Consider the following 14,055-nt stretch of genomic DNA (forward strand, 5'->3'; position numbering starts at 1 on the left):
ATCTTAGAAAGACATTTTGATGACAGTTACAAAACTGAGTTAAGTAATATGCAATATCGACTTTTTGCCCTTGTTATGATGTTTAAATGTTCATTTAATTTCAAAGACTAGAAGTTAGCTAGGTTCAGTGAAGCATTCTTAGCATATGCGCAATATGCCTCAGGTTGCACGTGACCAGGAATCATCACTGAATTTGGTCCGCTGGTTGGATCTTTAGCTTCCCTGGCCCAGGCCAGGTACCAATGGGGTGTGTGACATGAATGCTGATCCAGGTCTCCCAGTGAAGCAGTTATGAACCCTATCTTTCCCACACGTTATGAGTGTTCAAATGGAGCATTAATGGGTTATTTCTTGGTTATACCTTAGCAGGTGCTGAGCTCACTGGGTTAGAGACCCATTTTCCTTTAAACTTCCCTAGCTAGTGAAGTACCATCTTATCACCATTTGAACTAGTGTCTTATAACAGTGGTTCTCAAAGCCGGTCCGCCACTTGTTCAGGGAAAGCCCCTGGTGGGCCTGGCCGGTTTGTTTACCTGCCGCATCCACAGGTTCGGCCGATGGCGGCTCCCACTGGCCGCAGTTTGCTGCTCCAGGCGAACCGCGGCCAGTGGGAGCCACGATCGGCCGAACCTGCGGACGCGGCAGGTAAACAAACAGTCTGGCCCGCCAGGGGCTTTCCCTGAGCAAGCGATGGACCGGCTTTGAGAACCACTATCTTCTAATGAATTATCTGCATTGATCAGCTTCCACATCCATTTAAAAACAAGCAAAGAAATGAATGCGTACAAATAGACAATTTAAAAAGTAACTTATTTTATAAAAGCACAGAAAAATATAGGTATTCTGATAGGTCAGCTATGGCTGTGCAGTGATTTTTAAATGATCAGGACAGGAGATTAGTAAATGTTAAATGTTCTTCTATATATTCAGCAAAACGTCTACAAATTGGGGGTGAAAATTGAATGCAGTCAAGGCGCTGTCCCTGTTGCATGAATTCAGAGCTGCTGCTCATTCCAGTTTCATTTAATATCACGTTCATTTGGTTTGAATTCTTGCTGTTTGCCCTTCACACATTTTGCAGCTCCTGAGAAGGATTACTGTTGCCTGCATATCTTAATGGCATGAATCTCTGGAGCCGTCTCAGATGTCTCGGTGACTTGAGCTTGATTTAAATAATTAATGAGCAACGTTAGTCAGAATGTATTGGTAATTCAAACTGCATTATCCAAGGATATGTACTGACAACTACAGATTGATCCAGACTTATTCCTTATTCCAGCCTGCGTTACACTAAAATTCACAAAGATCTTCTTGTTAACTCATGCAATAAACCCAGGCACACAACTAGTGTGACCAGATAGCAAGTGTGAAAAATCGGGATGGGGTGGGAGTAATTGTTTACATAAGACAAAGCACCAAATATTGGGACTGTCCCTATAAAAGCGGGACATCTGGTTACTCTACGCACAACTGATCTGCTGGTGGCTTTGAAGGGTTCTTTGAGACAGATGTAAAAGGAATTATAATGATAGTTTAGTAGGAAAAACTTATTTTAAGCACTAACAGATCTCTCTTCACTGGTGAGAAGCACCCCTGATTTTCTTTCCATATAATTGTTTCATTCTTTCAGGCTTTTCATAATTTCATTTTTAATGGAGTCAACTGCTGCTGTTGGTGGTGGTTGTTGGTGGTGTTGTAACGTTTACAGGCCTCAGCCAAAGTCAGGGCCCCATTGTGCTAGGCAGTGCGCAAACACATGGTCCAAGACTGTTCCTGGCCCGAAGGGTATGCACCCTGAATAGACAAAACAGACAAAGGATGAGGAAGGAAACTGAGGCACGGAGAAGTGAAATGACTTCCCCAAGGTCACACACCAGGTGAGTGACTGAGCCAGGAACAGAATCCAGACCGGCTGACATCGCTGGCCAATGCCCTTCCTGCTGCCTCTTGGGCACTTTTTCGTCATGATTGTTTTAGATATAAACTTATTTGGAATTTGTTTTTTTATGAGCTGAAAAAGCAGCCTTGCCAACTCGTTGCCCCATAATGCACTCCCCATCAACACCAGCTTTATGGCTGCCTCTTAATGAAGGCCTCTCTCTGCCGGTCCTGACAGCTCATGCACCTTTAAAGGGAAGAGTTAATCCCTTTGCTCCCCAACTGGGGGCGTGGTGCATATACACCCCATCACACAGCCTCAGACAAAATGGATCTAATCTTTCTGGGATGGTTTTGTGGCTAAAACACAGGAATTAGGGCTCTGGTTTCTATTCCCGGCTTATCCAAGGTGGACCTGTGTGACCGTGGGCGTCTTGCTTAATCTCTCTGTGTCTCATTTTTCCCATCCAGAAAATGGAAGATGATGATTTTTCCTCCCCTCATATGAGTGTTGCGAGGCTTAATTAATTAATGTTTATAAAGATCGTGTGAGTCCCTCTGATAGGAGGTGCCACAGAATGACAGTGGCTTGTTATTTAGTGTGACTATACTGATGGTGAAAGAAGACTTTAGTATGATATAAGAAATAGGTCTAAATAATAATTCAGAGCTGTCTTGCTACCTGTAGGGACCACTCAGTTCCTCAGAACTACTCCAGGTGGCAACCTTGCCTAAGTACTTGTTCAGCAGAATCCAAGTGTGTCTGCTTTTTCGCACCACCCGTTGGAAAGCCCCTCTAGCAGAGATTAAGGAAGTCATTGCCCTTTTCAGTTTCATGTCCCCATTGGAAAGTTGTCTCACCACCGGTTTTTAGGATGTTCTTTTGTTTTGTTTTGTGTTTTTTTTTTTTACTGTATGCACAAAATAATCTACTGCACGAGTAATAAGCAAATGCTTCTTCCTTTCCTTTCTTTCCTTCTTTTGACCCAGGTACTGTGGACATGGGTGGCAAACAGTCCACAGTTGGCGACGTCTCCGTAGGTCACTTCCCTGTGATAGGAAGCATTCAGGATGCTTACAAAAGTGGAGACACCAATAAGGCCCAAGAGCTGATTAAACTCTCATGTGAGGAGAACATATTACAAGTGGAAAAGGTAGAGTATGTGTTATCTGTCATCAGGTCTCATTGGAAAAGAAACCTACCAACTCTGGGCTTGGATCTGCAGTTGTTTCTCATGCAAAAGGCCCATTCACTTTTATCTTACAATATTACCCAGAAACCTGCAAAAGATTGGAGTCTTATTGTGCTGGGCACCGCACAAGCACGAAGTAAGAGGCAGATCTGCCTTCAACTTTCTAAATAGACAAGAGCGCCAATGGTTTGGAGAGAAAGCAGGCACAGGTAGGTGAAGTGGCCTATCCAAGCTCACGTAGCAGGTCAGTGGAGAGCAGGTGGAATCCTGGTTCCAGTAAAGTCAGTGACAAAACTCCTGTTGACTGTGATGGGGTCAGGATTTCACCCCAAGTTTCCCGACTCCCAATCCTCTGCCCTGGCCACTGCACCTTACTGCAGTTTTGCCTGGGTGAGGACTGAGTAAGCCCTGCAAGATTTAGCGCTTCACTTCTAGATGCTATTTCCAGATGATCTGCTTGGTTGCAGGGAAAGGAAAAATAATTCTTGCACCCTCGTTTCAGAAACTGTCAATTAACCATTCGTTCTTCACTGACTGTGTAAAGTGAATGGTTTTACTCAGAAAAATGACTTGGTAAAAACGGTTTGGGGAGGAAGGTTAGTGTCATGGTGTGTCATGATTCCAGAAAATGAGGCCACTCGTGGCAAAATACAGTCTAGATTATGGGGTAAATGGTTTAGTAATCTGTATTAGCCCAACAGAGGCTTGTGCTTTGAGTTTTGTTTTTGTTCCATTTCTGTTTGGATGTCACTGGAGACGATAAAGGGGCTGTTGCAGCCACTTGGACAAAGCTATTGGCTTCTTTCATGCCAAGAGTAGTGTGACTTTTACCTTGCCTACCCTACTGGCTGCTGGTTCTTTTAGCTTTGATAGGAGAGGCTCATGCGTTTAGATCCAGAGGTCCCGGCTTCAGTTCCCATCAATGACCTCTCCAGGGGCATTGCGTAACGCCAGCAACAGAGCAGGCAGTTCCTTCAGGTCAAGGTTGAGGTTTCATATGAGGCAATTCAAAGGAAATGTACAATGTGTCTGGCTGCCCTGAGCCTCTTCCAGAGTCTACATCACAGACCTTGATTATCTTTGGAAGATACGGAGTTGTTTTAATATAGAATGAAAACTTACATTCTGTGGTTACACAAAAAATGTAAAATCTTATCTACGCACTGTAGTAGACTGTTCCAATAAAGAAAACAGATGGAGTCAGTGAGGTAATTTAGAAAAGCATTTACAGAAAAGAGATTTTGTCAGCCGAGAGACTGGTTTTCCCAAAAGCCATAGCATGTGTAATACAGTAATATCAAGTCCTAAGTATTACTATTGGCAATGAATGACGGTCTGTATTCAGGACCAAATTTGGGAGGTCTGTATTCAGGCCCAGATTTTACTATATGCTTCCTCTGTGACCCTGGACTCTTAATCTCTTTCTGTCTCAATTTCCCATCTGTAAAATGGGGATGATAATTCCCAGGGGTGTTGTGATAAATTCATTAGTGTTTGTCAATAGAGCTCATATACTACAGTGATGGGGGACATTTAACTACGTAGCTAGAAGGTCCCCGTTATCACAGTCTATCTACTTCATAGTCCTCAGAAAAAGATGTGAGAGGGAGAGATTACCTTGCCTTATTCTGCTGTTTTCTCCACTAGTGCCAACTTTTGAGTATTGCATCAGCATATGGAGATCTGCATGCAGTGAGGTATTTACTCAAGGAAGCATTGGTGGGGTTACCAACGGAACCCAATGATGATAATCCGGCTGTGGTGGCGGCATATTTTGGACACGAGGACATTGTGAAGGAATTATTGGATTCTTTGCTCGGTACGTTTTTTTTGTCTCACTGTCTGTTGGTGACCAGCTTGTTCTCCTCCTCCTCGCCCCCACTTTTGCACCAGCCTCAGGGGATTGCAGAGTTGTGTTGTAGATTCAAACCAGCACTACTTTTTTTCTGCCTCCTCTGGGAAGGGAAAGTGGGTGGCAGGATCTGATGTCCCTTGTGCCTTGAGACAACTTCCCTTCTGGGAAAAAATAGTCCATGTTTGCTAACTGGAAATCGGACAAGAAGCCTTTTTTGGCAGTTAATTCCCATCAATCGTCACAGCTGGGTTATGTCCCAGCCCCTGCAGAGAACAGAGAGTATTTTCAGGAAGCACAATCCCACTTAAAAAAGTGTTCTGGCACTCTGCAGTGATAAAGTTCAGATGGGTCGTGAGCCAGTGCCTGTTGAGTGAGCATTGGTTCGAGCTCATAGACAGCAGCAAATTTTCTTCTCTTTTGTTGTTGGCTTTTTCAGCTTTTCTTTTCGGGAGGGTTGTTTGTTATTTTGAACATGCTATTTATTTTAATGATGTGAAGTTACTGTTGATGGAAAAGGCTAAAGCTCCAAACCCCAGTGTAAGAGCAGATGCAGTGTTCTGGTGCAGCCCTACAAGGTTGCAACTGCAATACTCTAGGCATCAGGGCAGTCCATTTTAAACACCTGGTCCTTCATTCATGAGGGCTAATGGGTTTTTTTTGCCATTGACTGCAGTGGAAGCAGGATGAACCTGTTAAAAGACAGGTAGATGAGCTTTTAATTTTTAAAAATACATTTAGAAAGCGAAATAGCAATAGAAAAATTTCCATCTCTATTAAAAATAGTTTGGGGGTTGAGTTTAAACATCCCCCTACCAGGTTTGCAATGCAGACATTGCATTATTGTGCTGGGTCGCTGGAACAGAAAATCAAACTGGCCAGACCATTTTTATGACCCAAGCGGAGAAGGGGAAACGGGAGGAAGCAAGCCATATTAAACAGTGAAAATTAAATTAGATTTTAAAAAATCTGTTCAGTCTCAGTCATCAACGATGGTTTTAGTAAGACAGGAAATTTAGATCAGTTTGAAGCAGACCAAGTCCCTGTTAGACTCTGAAGCTAACTAATAAGAACATTGCAATGATTTCTTTTACACTTTCAAGGTTTTTTTTTTTTCTGAGTTACAAGCACTATAACCTTCAGTAGATTTTTATGCAGGACTCCCCACTGATTACCATGAAAATATCATGTTTGCATCAGCACTAGGGCATGATGATAATAAATGACCTATATATCCCGTGCCAGGAGTCATACTCTGGCAGATTTGCTACATGACTCTCATTGGGAAGGGATGGCCCAGTTAAAATGTTCAAGTCCGTAGCTTACTGTTGAACTGGCACCTGGCTTTCAGGATATGAGATTCGGTGGTGTTGTGGAGTTGCTAAGGGTGAAGAGGGTGAGGTAATTTCAGCTGAGAAATTGTGAAGAGGTTGCATGTAAATTCAAGGGTGTAGACCTTGCAGGGCTCCAGCTCACGCCTGCTGTGAACGTTTTATGCAGGATGTTACTTGGTAACATAAATGGAAACTGACTGTTAGTTTGTGCATATTAAATGTAAGTCTGGGAAGGTTTATGAGGAATGCCTGGGGTGTATGCTGAGAGACCATGTCAGGAAGCCATTTAATCATATAAGGCAAAAGTCAGGCACATCCTTGCGCAAAGCCTAAGGAAATGGGCTATCTTGGGGGATGGAAACCAACCCTCATCCACTGGCAGAGGGTGGGTCAGCTCTGCAGCCTCTGGACTCAGTCATCCTGCTGGGATTTATGGACCTTCGATCCACCTAATTGCAGCCTGCTAACCAGCCGCCAAACTCTCTTCTGCACTGGCCTGTGAAGAGCTGGTATAGAGCTTAGCATTGCCATGGGTGTGAAGTCTCCCCGAATGCCTGCTCTGCAGCCACGTATCCCCATGGCGGGTCTGCTGCTATTCTGGGCTATTCTGGGCCCCCAGTGCTGCTGGGTGAATGTCATGAGAATTACCCCTCGGCTTGATGGGAAATGAAGAACAGAATGGACAGCACTTAGCATCTACCTCAGTTAAGCAAAGAGAGTGCATCTAGTTAGGTTAGGATTCCTCTAAAGGATGCTGTAACAGCATAATCAACTGCCTGGCCATTTGGGGCCTCTTCCTGTATGTCCTGCCTTTTAAGTTGTTAATGATCAACTATCTCGCATCCAAAGCAGCAAATAAAGTCAATGTCTTATCGTTCTGACAGGCCCCAGTAATTTCCAGCGACTCCTGAACTGGATGCTGGCCATCTCCTGCCAGCAGGGACACTTGGCAATAGTTAAATTCTTAATCCTCACGTACAATGCTGACCCTGGGAGCTGCGCAGTAAGGAAGAATGAGTTTCCAATTCTTACGAGATTGCCCCTGTATGCAGCTATAAAGGCAGGTACGTAATTGCACATTCCGCACCTGTGTCCCTTTTTCGATGATGATGTCTTCTAAAGAATGGGCCAAATTCTGCTCCCTCTCACGTTGGTGTCAATGTGGATTGACTTATCTGGAGTTATTATGGATTGACACCATTGTCAATTTGGCCCTGAGCCTTTTGTCAAATTTAAGGCGAAAGCCCTGCAAAATGGAGTAAACTCAAACCATGGGAGACTCAGAACTTCCTCCAGACGGTAATTCTTTTATAATAAATGCTCTGTTTACATTTTCTAGTTAGAATTTCTTTGAGGTTCTTGCCTTTTTTTTTTTTTTTAAACAAACATATCAGTCAGATACATTCTTTGACATCTAGATCTGATTTGGAATGAATATCATTTATATTAAAACGCTGCTGCCGCGCATACATCTTTACAAGATGCTAAAAATGAAGTAGCAGCCGAACAAATACATTTAACTTTGTTCAATGTTTTGAAGGTTTGACTGTAGCAAGAAGCATAGGTAGAGGAAACAGGCTTATTTAGTTTAGTTCCTTTTTTACACACCCAGGCTGGTTTTTTTTTTTAAAAGGGTTAGTTCCATAGCATTTACGGTGTGGCTCCTTGTGGCTTCGTCCTTTTGAAAACAAGAGTACACATAGTATGTCTTTTCTTTAAAGGGAATGAAGATATAGCTGTGTTTTTACTTCAGAACGGGGCTTGTTTTTGTTCTTACATCCTGATGGACAGTCCCGATTCTAGCAAGCACCTTCTGAGGAAATATTTCATAGAAACAGCCTTACTACCTGGTAGCGGTCCAGCAAAAACAGTAAGTAGCCATTTATCTGTCTTCTGAGAAGGTGATATAAGAAAGCGTCATACTAATAATTGATGCTTATCTTTGCATATTGTGCAATGGGTATTTTTTCATCTCATCTAAGAGGTGGTTTGCTATCATATACAGAGCAACCTGACATTGTCTGCTACAAAGTGGCTTACAAGTCAATGATGAAGTATAAGCCATAAATAATTGGGTCCATTAAACGATATCCTTTTGCAAGCCACAATATATATATATATATAGTAATTTCCACTTGATCATTTTAATATTATGCATGAACTATGATGGTGTTTGGGAAAGGAAAGGTTGGTTTTGTAGTACAGGCACTGGATTGGGACTCAAGAAACCTGCATTCAATTCCTTGCTCTGTCACAGACTGCCTATGTGACCATGAGCAAGTCACTTAATTTCTGTGTGCCTCAGTGCCCTATCTATCAAATATGGCCAGTAGAGCTTCTTTTCTCTCACCCTTTGTCTGTCTTGTCTATATAGATTGTAACAACATCAGGGCAGCCTCTTACTATGTGCATGTACAGTGCCTAGCACAGTAGGGCCCAGGTGTCAGTCAAGGCTGCCAGGTGTCACTGCAGTAATAAAATGGTTCATATTTACTTTTCCACATTCGGGTCATTTATGCAGTTTTTTGGTAGGATGTATATGGGTGCAGTCATTTTGTTCCTCTGAATAAGAAGCTAATAAGTTTTAGGTTGATGCGGGGGGGGGTCATTCATGACTTAGCCAGTGACTTATAGCATGAACTCGGGCAGATTACTTAACTGCCTCAGTTTCCCCACCTGTGATAATTATTTTGAGATCCTCAGATGAAAGATGCTGTGTTAATGCAAAGTATTATTATATTTCACTGTTTTATCATACTTGTTTAACTACACTATCCCCTTCATTATTTCAACTTCAGTTATCCACAGCTCCCTCTTATCCAAAACTGGGTTATGTCCTACAACACCTGTTTTCGGAGCTACATAGATAGGTATGTAGATAATCAATAGAACGTTTTCTCAGTACTCCAGCACCTAAATTATCTCAAATTACTCCCCTTCTCCCTTGACATTTAGATAACTGAGGCTAAAAATGAATATCTAACCCTGAGCCTTTCATAGTCACGTTCTTCATCAGGTCATAGAAAATTGGGTGAGGGAGATGACACTGGCAAAAAGCTCTGCTTGTACAAATCCCATTGCAGAGTCAGTGTCGATGTTTGCCGAGCACTTAGCACAGTGGAGCCTCAATTCTGGCTTTATAGATATGAAATACTAATAAATAAAGGGGCTCTAGTGTTATACACTTCTCCCTTCTCCATGTGATTGCCAGAGCTCCCTCTCACTACTCGAGATAAAGCTGTGCAAGACAGGAACTTCAATCCACACATGTCAATTCTATTTTACCCAGTTGCCCTTTGATTTACCGAATCTCTCAATTTAATCAGGAGCGCTAAATTCTGCCTTACTCACGCCTTGTCTACACTTAAAAGTCATACCAGCATAGCTACATCCGTCAGCGAAGTGAAAAACCAACATCCCCCTAGCTATGCCAGCAAAACCCCCAGTGTAGATGCAGCTTTGTTGACGGAAGAGGGGTTCTATGAGCATAGCTAACTGTCATCTGGGGACGTAGTGTTCCTACACTGACAGAAAAATTCCTTCTGTCTGTCCGGGCTGTGTCTACACTACAGAGCTATGCTGATATAACTATGCCAGCATAGGTTCCGTAATGTAGACATTGCCTCAGTTTTATATGGCCTGGTGGGGAGACTGATTCTTGCAAGCTCAGGGCTTGTTTTTAGTTTGCCCAGTGAAAGGAACCGCACTGTACATTCTTCTTCACATTTTCAAACCCACCTGTTAGAACTTAATATTAGGTATAAAGCACTGGGGCTGGGATATTAAAAGGAACTTAAGGGTACAAATTGCAGACACTGACTCCCATAAGTTCCTTGGAAACTCCCAGCTATGATTTTTATTTATATTCATTATATGTCTGTGTAGCCCTCACTAAAATACCCAAGAGCTGTGAAATATGGAAAACCTATGTGGACCAAATTATCAGTGATGTTGGGGAGGACTCCATTTATGTGCATACAACCTTCCACAGACTGGTAACAGGACACCCATTTGTGTACACAAATAGAGTTTATTTAGCAAATTCTGTCAGTTGCATGCACAAGTGATAATGAGCAAAAAAACCAACAACTCTTTGTGGAAGTGCATGTGCTTAAAAACTGCACATGCACACACATTGTGCAAAATATTGTTCTATGCATACAAATATTGTACTGTAAATGCATTATTGACAGTCCATTGGAAGTCTCGTAAAGTCATGCAGCATTCATCCTTGGCTTTTTTTTAACCTCATTAGCCTGTACGTTGGCCCAATTTATACTTGTCTGCAATCAAAATGGAATGACATAAAGTGAGTAAAATCTCCAGTGAAGCTGTTTTTTTAACAGATTACACCAAATCACTTGTCACCAAAGTGATGGTGATGGTTTCCCAGACTGCAGAATTGCACAGGACGCAGCTTACTGTGCAGCAAGAAATTGTCCTGTGCAAAACACTCAAGTTTAGGCTCCCGGCCGAGCTGTCACTTTAACTCTGTGATTATATGCTACTAGCTTCACAGGAGGCTGGTGCTTGTAAATTTAGGGGTTGCATTATGTAATGTGAGAAAGAGGCTGGATGTCATATGTCACAAGAACAGCAAGTGAGTTTCTGTAGAGTTAAGGGCATTTTACTACAGTCTGGAGCTAGCAAAATAGTTTTATATGAGACTCCCAAGGGAGTGTAGGTGGAAGAAAGTGGGGATGAATCTAAGGTTATTTCTTAGCTTTTGATGACAGATGAATAAAAGGAGATTAATTAAGCCCACGAGTGGCTGAATAGCAGCTGAGACAACTAAGTAATATACTTGTGCTTGTGCAGAAGAGATGCTTTCCAAACGAGTAGATATCCCACTTGAATACATCGCAGAATACAAGTCTGAAGTGCAGTACAGGGAATTGTTTTCCATGTGAACATCCTGACATATTTAATGTAGGCTCTATTATAAATGGCTTAATACTTTGCTTAAGAGGGAAGAAGAGAGGAGTTTTGAACGATGAATCGATTAGCAGAAACTTGGCCCTGTTTCTCATGGTTTATTTTTGTATGTTGAATATTTTAGGTTTTCTGTTTGAATTAGCTTTGATATACTGGGCCAAAATTCACATCTAGTGTAAATCCCCTGGCATCAAAGGACTCCTGCCAGGCATGAAATTGGCCTGATGTCTTTGCGAAGTTCAGGTCTTTGAATAATTGGAATGATGCAGTTCAAGAAAGCGCTTACATGTGCGCTTAAAGTTGATTATGTGCTTAAGTGCTTTCCTGACTAGAGATGGTTTGCTGAATCTGGGCTGGGACGAATATGCCCCCAGTGCCCACTTGAAGGAGGAGGAAAGTAAACATTCTCTTCTTCTTTCCTCTAATTAAAGCAAGGACTAGACAACAGCAACCACTAAGATAGGCAATGGATAATTTGGCCCCAGACTCCATAGCATTCCATGGGAATTAGAGGCATATACAAACTCTCTCCCTTTGGGTGAGACATACCAGGTGGTAATATTTTTAGTCTCAGGCCAGGACAAAAAAGAAAAAGAAAAGAGATTACTCCATCTTTGCTTTCAGTGGGTGGAAAACATCCCAGTTAGGTGCTCAAAAGGGATGCTGGCCCTTTGCACAGCCATGAATTTCACCTAGTATGCATAAAATATTTTATTATTAGGACAGTCGGTTTACACCTACTGAACCTCTCAGACAGCTGCAATGCTGTACAGAGCACTACTTGCTTTCACCTCGTCACGCTACAGAGGGAGAAAGATGAAGGCTATTTCTCACTTTTCTTAAGCCTGTTTCTCTTTTTTCCTAATATAAAAATCCACCCAGCCACTGCCACAATAAAAAGAGGAAACGCTCCATTTATATAGGAACAGGTTGCAATCACCAAAATATACACTGCATTAAAGTGCAGTTTAGCAGGGCACAGATTCCAGGCATTCAGATGAATGTAGTCTGTGCACAGATATATATACAACTTTCCAGCTGCACGTAGTGTCAAGAATATTTTTTCCATTACAAATAGGAAAAGAGCAAAAGAAACTGTTGCCACTTTCCTAATGAGCCCCTTTGATGTGTGTGTGAGAGAGAGAATCTTCTCTGACTTCTTCACCATGCACAGGGCTGATTGCTGCTATCAGTTACTCCATTGCTGATACAGAAATCTTCACTGGCTATGCTCCAGAGTCACTCTGGCATTGGGCCTACAATCCTTACATTGTCCCTTCCATGGCAAGAGTGGCAGTCTATTAGACCAAGTCAAGCCAGTTAAAGAAAGTGGATGATGCAACATCTTGGTTCATGTACAAGAGCTTATCAGACAGCCTAGGTTTCTGGTAAATAATATTTGCTCGTTAGCAATTAGTAAATCAGCATCACTCCACCCAGCAGAAGAATTTTAACTAGGAAAGAATTTTAGAAACTAATTTAGCTAGAAAGGATTTTTACACTTCTGCAGAATCAAGTAGCCAGCTCCTTGCCAAGATTTAAAGGAAATTCCAGAATAGGACAAACAGCAAAACTCCAGCCAATTATCCTACACCTCCCTTTGATAGTGGATGCATAATGTAACCAAAGTCTTCCATTTAGAAGCAGCAGGGTGCTCCTGACTAGTTCCAGTTAGTTTTCAAGACTGGGAAGGGGACAGATGATTGAAAAATGCTTACCATGGTAGGGTAAAAGGGGTCTGTAGAAGCCTTCTTTGGTGGTATTGAAACCAGTAAGTCATTCGTGGGCAGGCTGTGTATAGAGACTGTTAGTCTATTAGGACTAGAGAGCATGGGGCGCACTCTGTGGAGCCAATAACAGAATAGTTGTATGCCCCAATGCAATGCCACTCTGTTTGTTTGTTTATTCTAATCCCTGGGGTTCTGAGAGTGACATTCACGGACACAGGCTTGCCTGCGAAGCTAGGGGAGATCATTAAGGGCTAGCGAGGAAAGAAAGCTCCTTTCTTGATGGCATTGCAGCCAAGTTTTGTTTCAACTTATTATGAGATAACCACAAAATCCAAGGCCAAATTCATCCCCGCTGTAAACCCATTGACTTTAATGTGATTACACCAAGGATGCATTTGGCTCATCATGCTTAAGCCAGACAGCAAGGTTTGACTCATGCCTCTGGCTTCCAAGGCTCATGTATGAGAGCGCTGCGAGTCCAAGATCCAAAATCAGAAGGACAAGTCAGTGCAAAAAGCTTAATGCCAAGATTTTCAAGATGCCTAGGGGATTTGGATGCCCAATTCCCATTAATTTGAATGGGAATTTGGGTCTTAATCCCTAAAGTGGCTTTGGAAGTCAGCCTGAGTGCTACGGTGATAGATTTCTATAGCATTAAATAACCTCAGGATCATGACTCTGCATTTTCTTTGTAAATGATACACAGTAATAAAAGGGTGAGACACAAATGAGAGGCAGTTGAGACGCATGGTCTTACTTGCAGCCACAGAAGCATGGTAATTCTATCAATTATTATTTGTTATACTTATGGTAGTGCCTAGGGTCCGACTGAGAATGGGCCCCCTTGTGCTAGGCCCTGTACAAATGAGGGCACAGGCCGTCCCTAGTTCTTTACAATCTAAAGAGACAAGATAGACAAAGGGCACAGGAAGGGGAGAGAACACAGAAGCAGCATGAGCAAGGTGATGGCGGCAAAGGTAGTGTCAGCGCCATGATTTGTTGCTTTTGTTGTTCGAGTCCTCTCAGTGGTGTTGTGTTAGAAGGGGATTAGCTCAATGGAGAGACAGAGAGAGGGAGGGGCTGGAGCAAACAGCCAATCAGCACAGCAGGGAGAATGTTCAGAGTGAGGTCTG

The 14,055-nt window shown here is 42.5% G+C and overlaps 1 protein-coding gene across 1 annotated transcript in view; it reads left to right on the top strand.

The window, feature by feature from the left end:
- Nucleotides 1-2,873: 2,873 nt before the first annotated feature.
- The window catches only part of LRRK1 (leucine rich repeat kinase 1), a 70,905-nt gene continuing 59,723 nt past the window's right edge, over nucleotides 2,874-14,055 (top strand). The window contains exons 1-4 of the mRNA XM_026648467.2: nucleotides 2,874-3,032; nucleotides 4,719-4,890; nucleotides 7,142-7,321; nucleotides 7,979-8,127. Of these exons, the coding sequence (XP_026504252.1) occupies nucleotides 2,880-3,032; nucleotides 4,719-4,890; nucleotides 7,142-7,321; nucleotides 7,979-8,127 (654 nt within the window). The 5' untranslated portion in view covers nucleotides 2,874-2,879. The remainder of the gene's footprint in view (nucleotides 3,033-4,718; nucleotides 4,891-7,141; nucleotides 7,322-7,978; nucleotides 8,128-14,055) is intronic.

The sequence above is a fragment of the Terrapene carolina genome, unplaced genomic scaffold, assembly GCF_002925995.2.
Source record: "Terrapene carolina triunguis isolate 2854851 unplaced genomic scaffold, T_m_triunguis-2.0 Scaffold67, whole genome shotgun sequence".
Classification (NCBI taxonomy): Eukaryota; Metazoa; Chordata; order Testudines; family Emydidae; genus Terrapene; species Terrapene triunguis.